Consider the following 18,677-nt stretch of genomic DNA (forward strand, 5'->3'; position numbering starts at 1 on the left):
GGCTGACGGATACTTTCTTTCTTTCCCACAGCAGATCTGCGAAACGAGTTTTCTCAATGAACATTTCTCCATCGCAACATCAGCAGTACTCGCCTTAGACAACAATGTTTTGCTTTCTCTGGCAACAGATCCTCGGTGATGGCACAGCAAGGTAAGTACTGTACTTGCGACTGACAAAGCATTTATCAGTACCATCGACGTCAGGTAGATGACCAGCAGTGGTGGTTTCTCAGACGATGCAGGAATCTGTTCACTGATGAAGCTCATGAAGACCGCCAGTGACAACAACGCCGACAACGAGAAGGATAACTTCTCTCCAGACTCCACGGGGACAAGGAACACCATCATGCTGAGGATGGCGATGGTGACAATGGGGATGACGATGTTCAAGATGGCAAACAAAGGCTTTCTGGCAACCTGGAACATGACACGAACTCTTTGATAGTAATGTGGAAAAACAGTAAAGTAACCACTTGTCATCGTAGCCCAGACCACAGTCCATTCAGCATCTTTGTAGTTTCCAATGGTCGTCACTTGTTCTGAGACAGGATAAAATTCCAGTTCTTCAGCAAAATGATTTAAGGAATTCAGATTAATGTTACAAGTCTGACTGTCGAACGGGAAGTATGTCATGTCAAAATTACAAAAGGTTGAGAAATACCCAGGAACATGAACCACAACTGATCCGTTGTTGTACAACACACGCCTTGTTATCGTGTCCATAACCTCTTGATCTTCAACACCGTCTTCGATGAGAATGCTTGGTGTCCAAATCTCTCCCTTATGGGGATGATAATGTTTCAGTCCTCCAAAGTCACCTGCATCCCAAAAGAGGAACTCGTCCTTCCAAGCCAGGGACAGTATTCCCCGGATGGAGAACTCCTTTTGTGCGTTATCAATGCGATGTATCCTCATGAACTGGAAATTGACATCTATGACAAGAGGTTGTGACTGGTTCAGTAACGGTCTTACATCTGAGGTGTAGTTGTTGAATAGGTGATGACGTAGACGATGTATGTCATCTATGCTGGCAGAGAATATTGATTGTCTGGTTGAAATGACAAGCAGAAGAATCAGATGAACCTGAGGCATGTTTTCAGATCATCTACACGTATTGACGCGATATCAGCTGTTGTGCATTTGGACTCCACTGACCGCAGTGAGAACATACGTGGGAATAATACCAATACTCCTGTTATAATCCGAATGAGAACAATGTTTAGAGATTAATTAGTGAGGAGTATGTGATTGGCTGGGTGTTGGCGTCACGGTAGTCTGTTTAATTGGTGTGCAGTTACTAGTATAACCTTTCATCACGATCGACCACACAGTGACTAGTCTTTGCGCAATATGTGTGTACGCTCAGTGGTATTTGATTCTGGCTTGATAACCTCTATACTGATTTACCCTGTTGTACTTTCCTGAAGATTTCAGTAAACGTTATTCGAATTGAAATGAAACCACAGGTGTCCGATGTCTGTAATGATGTCTGATGAAAACCTGGCAACCAGTGTCATGGCGAAGTAAAAGAGGGTACACGGATGGTTGAAGTTGCATGCAAGGAAAACAATGGGAAGAGAATTGTTTAACACTGTTGACAGTGCCGTGCTTCCATTACGTCGCCAAGATCAATTTTATTGACGCATGAGCCATGTATGTAAACAGAACTACATTACCATGAGCTCCAACATATACAGCATAGGAGACTGAAAATACTTCACAGTGATCGTTTCCAAACAGACTCACAAACAAATTAATACAAACTGAAGTCAAATGTTTTAAGCAAGATGGAAAATCAATAGCAACATCACAAATTGTTATTGTTTTGGTAAGCATTAACACAAAAGACCAGACACGAATACCGAAATCAGTGTCATTGTTCAGTACAATAATGTAACACAAATGTACAACTTGTTATGTCACTAAGCTATTAAGCCACCATTATTAATCTCGGTCTATTCTTTTTAAAATCATAAGCGTTATGTATATATTCTTGTAAAGTCAGTAAAGTGTATCAGAACATTCAATGTGTTATAATACAAAATGAGAAAATTAGTAAACATGTGAATATAAACGCTATTAATGACGCTTAAACCAAATAATGCCCGAAATAGACTGAAATGTTTCGGACGAGAAAGTGAGAGACGGTATTTGTTCATCCTATATAAATGTGTCATAAAACGGGTTTAGTGTTATTGCCCGTATCCTGCATCATGGGTTTGGGTGATGAGCAAGTCGAATATGGTATGTTGAGTATTCTATGCCAGGGAGGTTCCGTTCTGGATGAGATGAGAATACACAAGCACGTGTCATTGTCCTGAAATACACGGAGTGTTTGACTGGAAGGAGAGTCAATCAAGAGTGTATGAGGGAATGCTGCAAGGAATTCATGTGCCGGTTGCTGGAACTGTTACGGCACTTTAACAGTGCACCTGCAGTAACACCAACGAGTAACCCGTGTTGCTTAGGGCAATCTGCTGTGCTATTTTCCAATGCTATCTGAACTGGTGACACTACGACTAACTCTGATGGTGGTCTCTACAGGGAATCATCTGCCTCTGTAAGTGTTGACAACCTCCCGATAATGTTATTACAGTGTTCAAGTTATTGGAATGGTTTGTGCCCCGGATTGTTAACAGTGCGCTTCCACATAAATAGGCCTGCTTTCATACTGACAGATGGAGTTATGTTAGTACCAGTCGCTCCAAGGACAAAGGGTACACAAGTTGTCCATAACGGAGCACACACGTATTATTGAACCAATGAAATATAGATTTTATGTAGCCAATACAGATGTAGTTTGCTAAGGTTAAAACAAATCACAACATCTAGGCTAGTTGAATAAGTTTGGGACAGCAGATAAATATATGCTATATACATTGTTCGTTTCATAATAATTTAAGATTGAAATATTTACCGACCGGACATTATTGTGGTACAAATATTTATCAATTAAAATCCATTTCTCATTTTTGAAAAATGAATCACTGTTATGAAAATCATGTAAATACTTCAGTCACGCGTATGTATGCGAAAACGAGTACAGCTCCTTAGTTGACAAATGTAACGGCTTATTGCAGGGTTATTTGCACATGTGTAGATATTGTAAATGGCAGTGGCATATGCATACTCAATAGAACAAATGACTTGGCTTGAAGTCGAACTCTCGCACGGCGATACATACCTCCGATCAATCCGAATGTGACACAACGTTGTCTTAATGTCCATAAGTTGCCAAGTGAACCAAACCTTACTAAGGCCTGTAACCAACTGCTTAACGATACAGCATAGAACTCGCAATGTAGGCCATCTTACAAGAGCAATAAACTGCACAAAGCAAACATCAGGGCATTTCAATCTTAAATTGTTATAAACGTCTGTAGTTAACATGACACAATAGCATATGCAGTAGAAGAGCCTACAGCTGCTAATTATGTGGTCGTCAATCCCCATACAGTTCATCCATATTATTTTACATTCCGTTTGACTCAAAAGTGGACCGATGAATTGCAATCTAACTCAAAAACTAATACATATGTAAGACTCCATGAAATGCTCATCAGACCAGCTCCGTGAAGGTTTTGCGGAATTTAAGTCCAAACATATAAAACTCACAGAGTTGACCTGATGTTTCTTTGATTATGATCAGCGTTTCATAGCAGTTCATGTTTATTCGTTTTCGAGTTAGTTTGCAATTCACCGGTCCGCTTTTGAGCCAAACGGACTGTAACTATATTTTGCTACCCGTATCCACTGACCAGTCTCCATGTACACATGGATGATAAAACAAGAGAAACGATGGGATGAATGTTATATCAGAATGAACACCTTGCTCGATCTCCAGGTCCTTTCAAGTATGTTGCAATGATGACATTGCACCCTACATGTAACAGCATCTAATGAGATCAGTCATTAATTATTTAATAAGGGAACAGAAAAGAAGGTATACATGCCATATAAGATTAAAAGCATGGGTAGCAGAGACAGAAGAAAGTATGCCGTTCACTTTACCTGAATAAAAATATCTCTCAATGTTTTACGCTCACAACAATGAAAATGCATATGTAGTAGTCATCAATGTGTGCTGGTGAAGCCATGGCGGTGACACAGGCGAGGATATGAGGTCTGTATAAATGTATACTGCTGATGGAAACTGATGACAAACTGGTGACAAGCGATATTACGATGAATTAAATAATACGAGTATAGTTTTCCATCATAATTTGGCGTATAAAAGCAACAAATCTCATTATCAATCCTACTGAAAGCAATACAGGTGTGGGGTGTTAGCTTATATGAGACATTTCACCTTAATTCTGCAGTTACATATGTACCCGAAATCTAGTATAATCAGCATGACTATGTATTCAACGGATGTGTTCAGAATAGTTTATTTATGATTTAAAGAATATATATGCATCTATCTATCTGTAATGGGTATATATATATATATAGACAGAGTTATTTATCCTTTAAAACGGCATAAAAGAACATAATAATAGTAACTAATACCATCGGTCTCTAATGCAGTGTGTGTTTCCAAGTGCAGGTGTACCAGTGAGATAATGTAGCCATTAGTACATCTAGGCTTCCACTTTGATTGATAGCTGATCTAACCCACACTGAAGTAGACTTACCCAGTGAAAATCACTTAACAAAAGAAAACTTTAATGATATTATGTGACTTACAAATGCTTAACTATCTTATGCAGCCTGAAATCACAGATTTGAATCTGTATAAATCAGTGACAATGACTACTCTATAGATTTGAAATTAATACTCTACACTGTACCACAAATACAGACAGACGCTGCTGCACTAGGTACATTACAGATGTCAGAGACATGAATACGGCCCCAAACATGTGTCAGTGTATTGCTTTTATTAGTTACCAAATCTGCTAATCGTGAAAGGTTGTGTGATGGTTTAGCTGCTTTCAATGATATGTTACAAAAGCTTTGAATAGGCAAAGCAGTCGGAGGTTGATTATGCTCAAACAGACTTTAGAGTGATAAGTAACTGTCAGACGTTTAGCAAAGACTACTGCAGCCTGCAGCCTGCTGACTACTGATGGCGTTACTGTACAACCACGGACAGTGACAATAACTGGATCCATTTCAGAGTATCATAAAACCTTAAACATGCCTTAAAATATTCATCAACTGCAAACTGGCCTTGGTATCCGTTCTTATTACGGTCCTAAACAAATATATGGAGCCAGTGTTATTCATTATATAACAACATCTTTTACTGCAGTCACCATCCGGTATTACTTGTCATTTGTGCAATGGTGGTAACAGTAAATCCAATCACAACCCCCATAAACAACAGAAGCAGGGTGTTGTTTAAGGCACGGTTGGCTGACGGATACTTTCTTTCTTTCCCACAGCAGATCTGGGAAAAGACTTTTTGAAGAGAATATTTCTCCATCACAAATTCAGAAGCACTCGCCTTAGATAAACATGTTTCGGTTTCCTTGTCAGCAGATCCTCGGTGATGGCATAGCAAGGTAAGAACAGCACTGGCGACTGACAGAGCATTTATCAGTACCATCGACGTCAGGTAGATGACCAACAGTGGTGGTTTCTCAGACGATGCAGGAATCTGTTCACTGATGAAGCTCATGAAGACCGCCAGTGACAACAACGCCGACAACGAGAAGGACAGCTTCTCCCCAGACTCCACGGGGACGAGGAACACCATCATGCTGAGGATGGCGATGGTGACAATGGGGATGACGATGTTCAAGATGGCAAACAAAGGCTTTCTGGCAACCTGGAACATGACACGAACTCTTTGATAGTAATGTGGAAAAACACTGATCTGACCACTTGTCATCGTAGCCCAGACCACAGTCCATTCAGCATCTTTGTAGTTTCCAATGGTCGTCACTTGTTCTGAGACAGGACGGAATTCCAGTTCTTCAGCAAAATGATTTAAGGAATTCAGATTAATGTTACAAGTCTGACTGTCGAACGGGAAATATGTCATGTCAAAATTACAAAAGGTTGAGAAATACCCAGGAACATGAACCACAACTGATCCGTTGTTGTACAACACACGCCTTGTTATCGTGTCCATAACCTCTTGATCTTCAACACCGTCTTCATTGAGAATGCTTGGTGTCCAAATCTCTCCCTTATGGGGATGATAATGTTTCAGTCCTCCAAAGTCACCTGCATCCCAAAAGAGGAACTCGTCCTTCCAAGCCAGGGACAGTATTCCCCGGATGGAGAACTCCTTTTGTGCGTTATCAATGCGATGTATCCTCATGAACTGGAAATTGACATCTATGACAAGAGGTTGTGACTGGTTCAGTAACGGTCTTACATCTGAGGTGTAGTTGTTGAATAGGTGATGACGTAGACGATGTATGTCATCTATGCTGGCAGAGAATATTGATTGTCTGGTTGAAATGACAAGCAGAAGAATCAGATGAACCTGAGGCATGTTTTCAGATCATCTGCTGACACTGGTGTGCTGTCTCCTTGTGTGTATTTGGTTTCCACTGACTACTCTTAGAATATGCGTGAGCACTATGTAATACTTCTATTATAATGCAAATGAGACAAATCTTTCGACATTAATTGGACGAGTAGTATGTGATTGGCTGGATGTTGGCTTTAGAGAGGTTTGTTTGATTGATTCGCTTGTGTAACTTGTATAACCTTCCAACACGAGCGACCAGACTGTGAATATTATTTGCGCGCTTTGTGTGCACGTTCGGTGGTATTCTGGCTTGATAACCTCCATATCGATTTGCACTACTTATTATTCGAATATAAATGGAAACCACGGGTAAATGTTGTAACGTCTGATGACAACCTGGCAACCAGGGAAATGGCGAGGTTGGGGACTGTTGAATCAAACAGTGCAGTGCACTATCCTGGAGTACTGTGCGGTATGGTGTTTGGTGTTTGGTGATTCCTTCCAAATTAAACTGAATACATGTACACAGGTCTATAATCGGCATCTTTAATTTTCTTAAATCTTTAGGAGAAGAGAACTATGTACACTGTTGAAAATGCCAAGCTTCCATGACATCAAGATGATTTTATTACTGCATGTCCCATGTATGTAAATATAACTGCATTACCTTGAGCTCCCATGTATACAGGAAGGGAAGAGAGGAAATGCGTCACAGTGATAGTATCGTATCCGACCACAGACACACGCAAACAAATTCATACAAATAGAAGTCAATTAGTTTAAGTAAGAAGGTAAATCAATAGTAACGTCACAAATTGTTTTTCTAACCATTAACTAACAAAAAAAAATAAATAAAAATAAAGAAAGAAAAAAGAAAAGAAAAACTATAGACATCAATACCAAAATAAGTTACCATTGTTCGACACAATATCATAGCACATGTGACCAACTTCTTCTATTAGTAAGCCGTCAAGAAATGTTTTCTAGTATTAGGCTTGGTCTAATGTGGGTTTTTTTTCAAATCATAAACGCAATCTATATATTATTGTCAAGCCAGTAAAGTGTAACAGAACTTTCAATATATTACCGTGCAAATTTAGAAAACTAGTAAACACGTGAATATAAACACTATCAATAACGTTTAAACCAAATAATGACTGAAATAGACTGAAATGTTTCCGACGAGGAAGTGAAAATATCTGTTCACCCTATACAAATCTATGTGGCATAAAACGTAGTGTTAGTTCAGCGTTAATGCCCGCATCCTTCACCGGTGGTTTGGATGGTCAGGTTGTCGACTGTGTTATGGTCATGTCGGCGATGCTGAGTACTCTGTGCCAGTGCCCGTGCTGGATGAGGTGAGAATACACAAGCACATGTCATTGTCCAGAAATACAAGCGATGTCAGACACGCTTAGTGGTATTTGATTCTGGCTTGATAACTTCTATATTGATTTACACCATTTATTATTCGGAATAATGTTATGCTGTTAGACCCGTGAAGGTCCGGTGTAGAACAGGTCTTCAGCAACCCATGGTTCCCATAAAAGGCAACTGTGCTTGTCATACGAGGCAACTAACGGGATCGGGTGGTTAGGCTCGCTGAACTGACTGACAATGTCATCAGTTCCCAGTTGCGTAAATCGATGCTCATGTTGTTGATCACTGGATTGGCTGGTCCAGACTTGATTATTTAGAGACCGCCACCATATAGCTGGAATATTGATGAAGTCGGCGTAAAACTAAACTGACTCACTCTCTCACTATGTTGTAACGTCTGATGACAACCTGGCAACCAGTGAAATGGCGAGATTGGGGGCAGTGCATGACGGAATACTGCAAGGACTCCATGTGCCGGGTGATGCAACTTGATGCACAAGTGCACTCACCTGCAAATGTGTGTACCACTGCCTTGCAGTGTGTACTTGATGAACTGTTTCCTAGAATGCTTTGTCTGAATACAATCTTCTCAAGATTTAAGCTAAAGTTCAAATAGTTGCTCCAAGGTGGCCACTCAGGTATATGCGGAGCTGGTTTATAGGACACATAACATCTTACTGTGCATTTCAGAACGGTGTTACATAGGGCAATCTGTTGTATTACCGGTGGTCACACTACGACTACGAGGGTGGTCTGGATCTGCTCCTGTACATGTTGTCGTCCTCTTGACAGCACAGTGTTCCCAGTTAAGGTCACTGGGATCGTTTGTGTCCAGGTTTGGGTACGGTAGGGTTCCAGATAAGTCGCACTGCTTTCTGTTTAACAGAAGGATTTCTGTTTGTGTCAGTGTCTCTAAGGACAAAACGAACATCCACTGTCTGTAAAAATTCCTATTGAATCAATGAAATATAGATTTATATATGACACTAAAGATGTGGTTTGCTAAGGTGAAAACATAGCGGTGGAAGATGTTTAAGTCAGTTGTGTAAGTTTAGGACATATCATGAAAATCGTTTATATAGTTTAAAAAAATATGCAATGCACAGCTTCAATCATTGACCACATGCAGTTTGAACTTAGCACCTATCAGGCTATACGCCATAAACAAAATAAATTGATTTATGACACGTGCACCCGAGTCCTGTCTCTGCCACATTATGTAATTAGGCAGGTGTGAAACTTGTACTCATGCCTTTATTATGTCTGTGCGTTGCAAACAAACTACATCCATTTTTCTCCCGAGGGCTTCGTTTCGAGGGAAGTAAGCCCAAATGTAAAATATTGCACTTTTGAATCACGCTTGTACGCTTATAATTGTGTTTATTTGTTTTTTTACAAGCAGCAGTGTATATTATATGTCATGAATAAGTGATAATTGTGTTTTAACTATGTTTGATTTTTTATTGCATGTGGCCTTTAAATAAACCTGATTGACTGACATACAAAAGTTAAAGTGCAGTATTTAAAGTGCCCAGGTTATACAGTCTTCAGGCCGATTTTTGTTACACTTATCTACTGATCAGTCCCTATGTACGCGTGCACGATAAAGCAAGATAAATTATGGGATGAATGCTGTACACACATCCATCTGATGTGTATCGCTTCACGGCATTGATTTTTCCATCACAAGGGATAAGTATTTCAATGTGAAAACTGTTAAGTCTTTTACTACAGTTAATTCTCATTTGATTATAAGCTGTTTTTAAAGAAATAGAATTGTTGCATACATTTTCACACATATTTTGTAAACTGTTTTATAAATGATAGTGTAGAATATCAATTGGTATTATTAGTGGCGGTATATACATGCTGGAAATGGACGTCGCTGCATCACTTTGGAAATAGCAAACGCTCAGCTAGATTGTAAGTTTCTCCCAACAGCACCGGTGGCAATTGGTAAACGAAAGAATGGTGACTGGGTTTCTTGGAAATGTACCATCAAAGACTGCAGTGCCAGTGTGTCCACTGTGAATGACACACTCACGAAGGTGGCTAACAACCACAACCATCCTCTTGTCCACAATGAGATTAAGGTAAGTAAAACAATACATAACCGTTTTAGAAAAATGCCTACTAAAGTTCGTGTGTACGTTTGTAATCTGTTTCATTTATTTTTTTTCAGATGGACTTTGAGGTAGCATCCATGCATTGATGTCGGTCTTCCCTGGCTCCGCATGGAAGGGCTGTTTCTTTCATTTCACACAGTGTTTGTGGAGGAAAGCCCAACAGCTCGGTCTCCAGGTAGATTACAGCCACAATCCTGACATCACCCGGTTCGTTCGGCATTGTGCAATGCTGCCTTTGGTTCCATTAGCCGATGTAAGCATACGTTTCAGTAGTCATTTATATGCAACCTTTAGGTTTATGTGAAAATTTTTACAAGAATTCTCTTACGTAAACTCGTGCCTAATGCGACATCATTGCAATTAATATGTAAATAATTAATATGTATTTTATTTTCGACGATGTATGGCTGCAGACACTGGCAGATATGCCCCAAGACCGAAGGTGTGACCAATTAGCCGACTACGTTACCACCCAGTGGACTGAAGGAGACCAGACACCAGCAGTCTGGAACCACCACGACACCGAGGGGCCCAGCACCAATAACCATCTCGAGGGGTGACATGGTCGCCTTAAAAAGATTATTGCCAAGGCACACCCAAACATATTGGAACTGATCCGGTTCCTGATAGCAGAACAAGAAAAGAATGAGATCCAGGTGGCCCAATATGCCGCTGGTCAACACCTCTCTCCCAAGAAGAAGAAGTACCAGGCCGTCCAGAGACGACTCGGCGACTTGAAAGACGGAGGCTACGGAGGGGAGACATCGATATCCTACACTACGCTGATGTTGCCTCGCACATTCAGTAATGTCCTTTTGAAGTGCACATTTGTACATCGTCTGTTTTATTGCTAATAATGAAATGCCCATCTACAGACATCTTAGTTGGTGTATTTTTTATACGATCCCCCAAACACAGGGGATTAAATCGCTAAATGCACACTGACCGTCTATTGTTTAGCATAATTGGCTACCAGTTGCATTCGCAGGAAGGCGACCTGCCGTTAACGTGGTTTGTTTGTATACGACTCGAGGGGTCGACGTCGTGCGAATGAACCATAGCTAGATTGCCAACATTTGAAGGGATGGCGTAAATCAAGCTAGGGTCCATGCAGGAAGCAAATGTTTTGTAAGTACCATAGTAAGGTGATTTACCTTCAATTGTTGGCAATCTATGACCTGCTTTTATATTGTATTGTCAAATATAATTAAAATGTGTTAGATTTAATCACTGGTTTTGAAAGTATATCTCTAATAATTATTTGGTTTTTCCTTTGCACACACGTTAACATATTATCTGTGATTGTTTTATTTGTTTGTAAATGTACAACTCTCATAAAATACTCACCGAGTAGGTCGCTATGGTGACATTGCGCCTTGATAAGATCTGATGGCCAAGAACGCAACCTGAAGACCGGGATAAGTGTCACATTAACACAAAGGGCTAGACAGAATAGACCGAGGGAAGTATATTCAGACTACCTGGACAGGAAATATCTCTGAACGGCTTCACGTGTACAACTGGACGGCTACTGTCAGTCATCACTGCACCAGGTAAACGAAGGACGACGGTAAACAGTCTGTCTTTGTAGGGGATTCCAACCTCGTATATTGATTTAATCACCTTCCATTTAGATTTTAAAATACAGATATCAAAGACATGATTACAATTCAGAAAGTTTTGTTTTCATGATATTGCTTTCGGTAATTATTGTTACAGCATTGTTCATGGTGCAGTCATACAATGGTATGACTATTTTCAACGATATGTGGTAAAGGTTTTCAATGCGCTAAGAAGAATACTGAGACTCAAACGTAATTTACAGTGTACATTGACTGTCAGCAATTCAGCACAACACCACATCTCTAACAATGTGTGTGTAACACTTCAGTCACATCACATTAGGCATTCAGAGTTGTAGATGAAACTAGCTGGCAAACAAGCTCACTTTTTGCGTGAATACAATATACAGTCCAAGAGAGAAGCACAACAAACCACCTATTCTTGGATAGGTTTTCATGCCGAATACGAATTAGGTAACTAATTGGGGTCCAAGGTCAATGAGGGCAAAATTTACTTTTTTTTATAAAGTGCTGCATTTATCCTTCTCTATCCATACAACCAACTCGTCTGAGAAACTACTGAATAATAAAGTTACCCCAGGGTTTCAAAGTGTTAGATTTCAAGGAAAGGCTGAAAGAAAAATGTCGTAGTTTTACTCAAAAATGCAAAGCAAAGCTGATTTTTTTCCTTTTGTTCACATAATCACATTCCATTCAAACCTTTAGATTACAAAATTTTGCATAATAAGTGCATAATTACTTCAAAGGTAAATGAGTGTAAGAGGATGCGATAGGCGTTTTTATGTATGCTACACGGATGCTTTTTACTGTTTCACATGCCTGTCAAAAGAAATTGCGTTCATTCATACCATGGTTTTGATTAATGATTTTAGCAACACCATCATCCACGTAACAGTTCAGGGAATGACAGGAACCCAAAATGTGTGGTTTGCTTGCTTTTAGCTCAAATTGATGCACATTTGGATAAAAAAATTGAGACACTCCTAAACTATGTTGTTCATCATCTTGGCTATGTATTTTTTTTTTCACTCGAATTTTGAAGTATTAAACTTCCCTTTTGTACTTTGTCTAAAGTCATGTGCCAAAAAGGCGGTGGCTCATGGGCCAGTCTGGTAGAATAATTATTTTCATAATTCTCCTTGGGTATATCATCCGGGTATCCTTGGAGTAGTAGAAAACAACAAATAAGCAAGGGACCAAAAACAACTTGGCGACACTACTGGTAAATCTGAAATAGAAAATAAACTAGGAGATGTTTCAGCTAAACATTAGTCCTCACAAATTATACAACGAACTTTAAAGAATTTCCGAAACAAGGAGAAAGACAGGAAATTAGTTTGAACACTCACAATGGTGATGATTGTAATGACGCCTATTACAACCATGAGGTGCATACGTCCTTCAGGCAAGCTCACGATACTACTATATTATTTGTTTCTCAAACATTTATCAGATTCCTGTATCTGGTCATACTTACCCTTCCAATAATAGGCCAGTATCCAATACTGGTTTATAAGACCATGGTAAAAATGGTCAACAATCGATTGATATGGTACTAAGAAACAAAATACCCCTGATACAAATCTGCAGTGTCGTTTCAGGGAAAATAGAAGTACTATTGACCATTTATTTAGTTTAGAACGTTCGTAATGAATACTATCATCAATACACAGAAAATATCTATATTTTTCAATTCAGAAAATACTACGATACAAACTGAAAACATTGAATTTTAAAAGATCTTCATGAAATGGAACTGAGAGGCCGTTTGCCTCAGCTGCAGTTTATATAAGTATATAACGACAGGTGCGTGTTGATTCCACCAAAGTCCACTACAAGGTAGCATACTCTCGGTGGCATTGTGTGATATGGGAATTAATAGTCTGTCTAAAGTTTTGTATAAATCAGTCGATGATCATTGTTTGTAGACGATGTGCGCACGATTAAGAGACAAATGCACCTGTTAATATTATCAGTGGCTGGTCAGAAGGCAATTGTATTAAGTTTTCCACATCTAAAACAAACTGTGTTCATTTCTGTACACCGCACATTGATCTAGATTTACATCTAGCGGGCAATGTCATTAAATTCGTAAAGGAAGCTAAATCTGGGGCAATGTTATCCCCTTCAAACAAAGAGATTTGATTTCGGAACAACTGAATTTTAGGAAAATATTTGACACAAACCAAACCAAGCTGAATCCCAAACATGTCGGGGAATGGTTGTGGACGATAAAATCTTTGAATAACGAAACTTGAAACAAAAACGTAACGTTACACTCAGGTCTGTAGTGAATCTCTAACACGCACCCTGCATGAAATGTACGTGTATCATGAAATTGTGTATCACCTTGAACTGTACACTTTAAAAGGCCACACCGATGGTACACCACATGCATTGCCTTAAGCCACTATAGACGATAAGAGAATGAAACGACTGACAGAAGCTCAACGACAATGCCATCGGCCGTTTACAAGGACTGGCATCGCAGCATGATGTGACAAGGCACATTAGCGTGTCCAGACGGACCATCTCGAACCTGTGCACCCGATACTGGGAGTGTTAAGTTCAGACCCAGGTCAGGTCGACCATGCACTACCAACGCCACCTGGATCGTCACATCCGGTTGCGACAACTTCGTTCAAAGACCACGGCCGCATCATTCACAACAATCCAAATCCCTGGAATACTCTTGATCGACGCTTGCACCAGTCACCACCTCAGACACTACAAGAACCGAACACAGCACTTCAGCAAGGGTACCAAAACATTCCTCAAGACAGCATTCGGTATCTCCTTTCTCCTATGAGGTCACCGCTGTCAAGCTGCCAAGTCCATATTAGTCACCCCAGATACTGGCATTTTATTCTGACCAAATGGTTGTAATTGCCCTCTGTGGTTTACCAAACACTTTCTGGGTAATCATGTTTTGGAAATGTGTAATGTGACGAATTCACTGTAACTGAGTGAGCAATGATGTCACTGATTTACTGAAAGTTGTTTGAAAGTGAGGAGGAAGGTAGCCCACCTTCCTTCAGTTATATAGATCACCCATCAGTCGGAACGAGAATACGGCTTCATCTTATTCGTTTAAGTCACCATTTTGTTCTTGGTTATATTTTTTAAGGAAATTGATTTCATTCATAAACGGCACCCGTGGCGAGCCACCTCCTCGTGGTGTGTGCTGGGTAACGCCAAGAGCTCGCCGACACCCCCGTAGTGGACCCGGGGGGATATTTGGTCCACCATCCCGTTTGCCGTGGGTTGCGGCCCTGTGTCGGTGGAGGAGGGGATCCTGGTGGTTGAGGGCAATGGGAGCAGGACCTGTGTTCCTATTGCTCAACACACCACTTTGGCCCTTACTTCACCTAGACGGGTGGTAGAACTGGCCCAGTTCTATCAATCGGCTGGTCACGCCAAGCCCTGAGCTACAACTATTTCATGCTCAAAATTTATGAAACAGGTAATTTGATTTTTCATGCTTGGCTCTTTGGAGATTGTAATTTGAAATTCATCATTTTATATATGTTTTTGCCTAGAGTCGTATGCCCAGAAGGCGGTGGCTCATGGGCCAATCTGGTGGAAATATTAATCCTTTGATTTTTCTACTGGAGTATATCATCCGGGTATCCTTGGTGCTGCAAGCTGGAGGCCCGCTTGCTTTAGCATTGTCCTTGTGATACTCCGTGGTGGGTGGGGAGCTCGGATGATGAACCATTTAAAACCAACAATGGCTTACGAAACCCCCATTAAAAAAGCAAAACGTCCACTAGACCCTGATGAAGATGATAATGAACACAGACCGACCCAAGCAATTGACTACTGGCCACGCTTTATAGTGATCGAGACTCATGATAAGACACCACTAAAGTTGAACCCGTTTGCAGTATCGAAGGCTATTCAAGGCATTGCGGGTGATGTCAAAAATGTTAGACGTTTGCGTTCAGGAGCTCTTCTCATTGAATGTAGTAAACGACAGCAAGCTACAAACCTGATGACAACTGAAATGTTGGTTGGAATTCCCGTACCAGTCTCAGCTCACAGGACGCTCAACACTAGCAAAGGCATAATTCGAGATCGTGATCAGTTGTTTGCGGACATGACGGAATTAGATATTGGGACAGAGATGAAAGATCAAGGTGTCATGCATGTCAAAAGGTTTACAACCCGGAAAAATAAAGAAACTGTTCCAACAAACACATATTTGTTTTCTTTTTCCTCGCCAACTGCTCCAAAATCTGTGAAAGCTGGATACTGTAACATCGCTGTTGATACCTATGTTCCTAACCCATTAAGGTGTTTTAAGTGACAAAAATTTGGACATGGAGTGAATAGTTGTACATTGTCTGTCACGTGTGCTCACTGTGGTGAGCAGACACATTCAACAGAAGATTGTAGCAACAACTTTAAGAAATGCGTTAACTGCGCTCGTCTTTCTCAAAAGACTGTCCAGTTTGGAAACGGAACATGGAAATCAACAAAATCAAATATACTCAAAACATTAGCTTTGCAGATGCAAAAAAACTTGTCCAAAGATCAGACTTAACAGAAACTTACGCTTCTGTTACCAGAACATCGCCTTCGCCAACCGTGAATGTAATCAAGTCTTCTGTTTGCTGTCAAACCAACTTAACATGGGTTAATACTGACACTCCTCAGACTTTGCTACCTGAATCATCCACTCAAACTGCTGACGTACTTCCGGAGCCCATGGGTGTTCAGGATGTACCTTGTACACAGGAGAAATTATCTCAGACAAATGCAAAATTGACGTCTCAATCCAATGTGAACGAAACTGAGAAAAACAAGCTAAAATCTAGATGTGAATCTTCACAAAAGGGTAAAAGTGGAAGAGCCTCAAAGGGGTCTGATAACAAAATCCAACTTTTTAATAAGTTCGGATCCTTAGAAGATATGGATGTTTCCGAAAACATCCAAACAAGGGCACATAGCTTGTCGCCCTCCAAAAGAGTGCGGGGTAGATCCCCAATAAATCCCCCCAAAAGATAGTTTATTCCAATAATATTGTACAGTGGAACTGCAGAGGAGTGAGGGCTAACTTACATGAATTACAGCTATTAGTCCAAGATTTTACACCTTCAGCGATATGTCTCCAGGAGACATATTTAAAACAAACAGATACATTTGACCTTCGTCATTATAATGCATATCATTCTTTTTCATCTCCAGGTGATAGGGCCACTGGCGGATCATCCATTGTAGTCAGACAAAACGTTATTCAAAGCCCTGTTTCACTTAATACTAACATGCAGGCTGTTGCTGTGAGAACTGCTTTACATGTAGCGTTTACGCTATGCTCTCTTTATATTTCCCCGTCTTCGACGTTTGCCAAAACGGATCTTCAAGCTCTATATAATCAGCTCCCGAAGCCCTGTATTATAATGGGAGACTTAAATGGACACAACCCACTCTGGGGTAGTGTAACTACAAACACTAAAGGTAAATTGTTGGAGGACCTTTGTTCTGACAATGATTTATGTATTTGTAATGATGGTTCCAACACATATTTACACCCTGGTACAGGGACTTATTCTGCTCTCGACTTGTCACTCACAAATTCAGAACTACTTAATGAATGTGAATGGTCAGTCCACGATGACCTGTGTGGAAGTGATCATTTTCCTACTATATTAAAAGCTGTAACTCCATCTGATGTTCCTCCATCATCAAGGCGGAATTTTAAAAAGGCTAACTGGGCTTTATATGAAACACTGTGTGCTGAAAAACTTAAACCTGAACGTTTTATTGACGTTGCCGATGCTATTAAATGCTTTTCTGATGAATTGAACTCCATAGCTGATGAGTGTATACCAAAGTCCTCTGTAGTTCCGCATATTCGAAAACCATGGTTCAACGATGAATGCAAACAAGCTAGGAATGCAAGGAAAAAAGCAGAACATTATTCCATCCCATGGTGCATAATATAAACAAATTTAAAATTTTAAATGCTAAAGCACGGCGTAGTTTTAAACAGAACAAACGCCAATCTTGGCAAAATTATGTATCTAAAATAAATTCTCGGACACCCAAGGTATGGAACATGGTCAAAAAAATTAAAGGTAAAGGTACTAAATCTACTATCCATCATCTTAAACATGGAGATCAGTTACTTACGGATAAATCAGATATCGCAAATAAACTGGGCGAAACCCTCGCTAAACACTCTTCCTCCTCTAATTATTTACCTAAATTCCAGCAGTATAAAAAAACAACAAGAAAAGAAAACTATTAATTTCAATTCAGATAATGGGGAAGATTATAATGAAACGTTTTCTATTCATGAACTCCATACTGCTCTTGATCAAGCTCATGACACTGCTACAGGAGCTGATAACATACATTATCAACTCCTGAAGCACTTACCAGAATCCTGTTTAGAGACGCTCTTATCAATATTTGATGATATTTGGACTTCCGGGAAATTTCCTTCTTCATGGCGTGATGCCATAGTAGTACCAATACCTAAACCTGGACGTGATCATACGGATCCATCTAATTATCGTCCGATTTCATTAACTAGCTGTGTTTGCAAGACCATGGAACGCATGATAAATAATCGACTAGTTTGGTACTTGGAAATAAATAACCTTATCACAGATATACAATGTGGTTTCCGTAAAAACAGAAGTACTGTCGATCACTTAGTGCGTTTAGAATCATTTGTGAAAAATGCGCTAATTAATAAACAACATTCTGTGTCTATCTTTTTTGATCTTGAAAAAGCATATGACACAACCTGGAAGTATGGCATTCTGAGAGATTTACATGACCTCGGCTTGCGAGGTCGTTTGCCTGAATTTATAGCCAACTTTTTAAATGGCAGACAATTCCAGGTCCGTGTGGGGTCAACCCTGTCTGATCATTACAATCAGGATCAGGGTGTTCCACAAGGCAGTATTTTATCTGTCACTCTTTTTAGCAGCAAGATTAACAGTTTATCAAAAGTTTTAAACGATTCAATTGATAGATCACTTTTCGTGGATGATTTTAATATTTCCTGTCGCGGTAAGAATATGCATACTATTGAACGGCAACTGCAATTATGTTTAAACAAAATAAATAAATGGTGTCTTGAGAATGGTTTTAAATTTTCTAAGACAAAAACTATTTGCATCCATTTCTGCCGTAAGTATAAAC

General features: G+C 39.9%; 1 protein-coding gene across 1 annotated transcript in view; it reads right to left on the reverse strand.

Annotated features, from left to right (window-relative positions):
- LOC137274682 (neuronal acetylcholine receptor subunit alpha-7-like) overlaps positions 1-18,677 on the reverse strand; it is a 34,354-nt gene that overhangs the window by 9,323 nt on the left and 6,354 nt on the right. Inside the window, exons 4-5 of the mRNA XM_067808021.1 lie at positions 5,552-5,776; positions 193-417 (exon numbers count right to left, since the gene is read on the reverse strand). Of these exons, the coding sequence (XP_067664122.1) occupies positions 193-417; positions 5,552-5,776 (450 nt within the window). The remainder of the gene's footprint in view (positions 1-192; positions 418-5,551; positions 5,777-18,677) is intronic.

The sequence above is a fragment of the Haliotis asinina genome, chromosome 1 (assembly GCF_037392515.1).
Source record: "Haliotis asinina isolate JCU_RB_2024 chromosome 1, JCU_Hal_asi_v2, whole genome shotgun sequence".
Classification (NCBI taxonomy): domain Eukaryota; kingdom Metazoa; phylum Mollusca; class Gastropoda; order Lepetellida; family Haliotidae; genus Haliotis; species Haliotis asinina.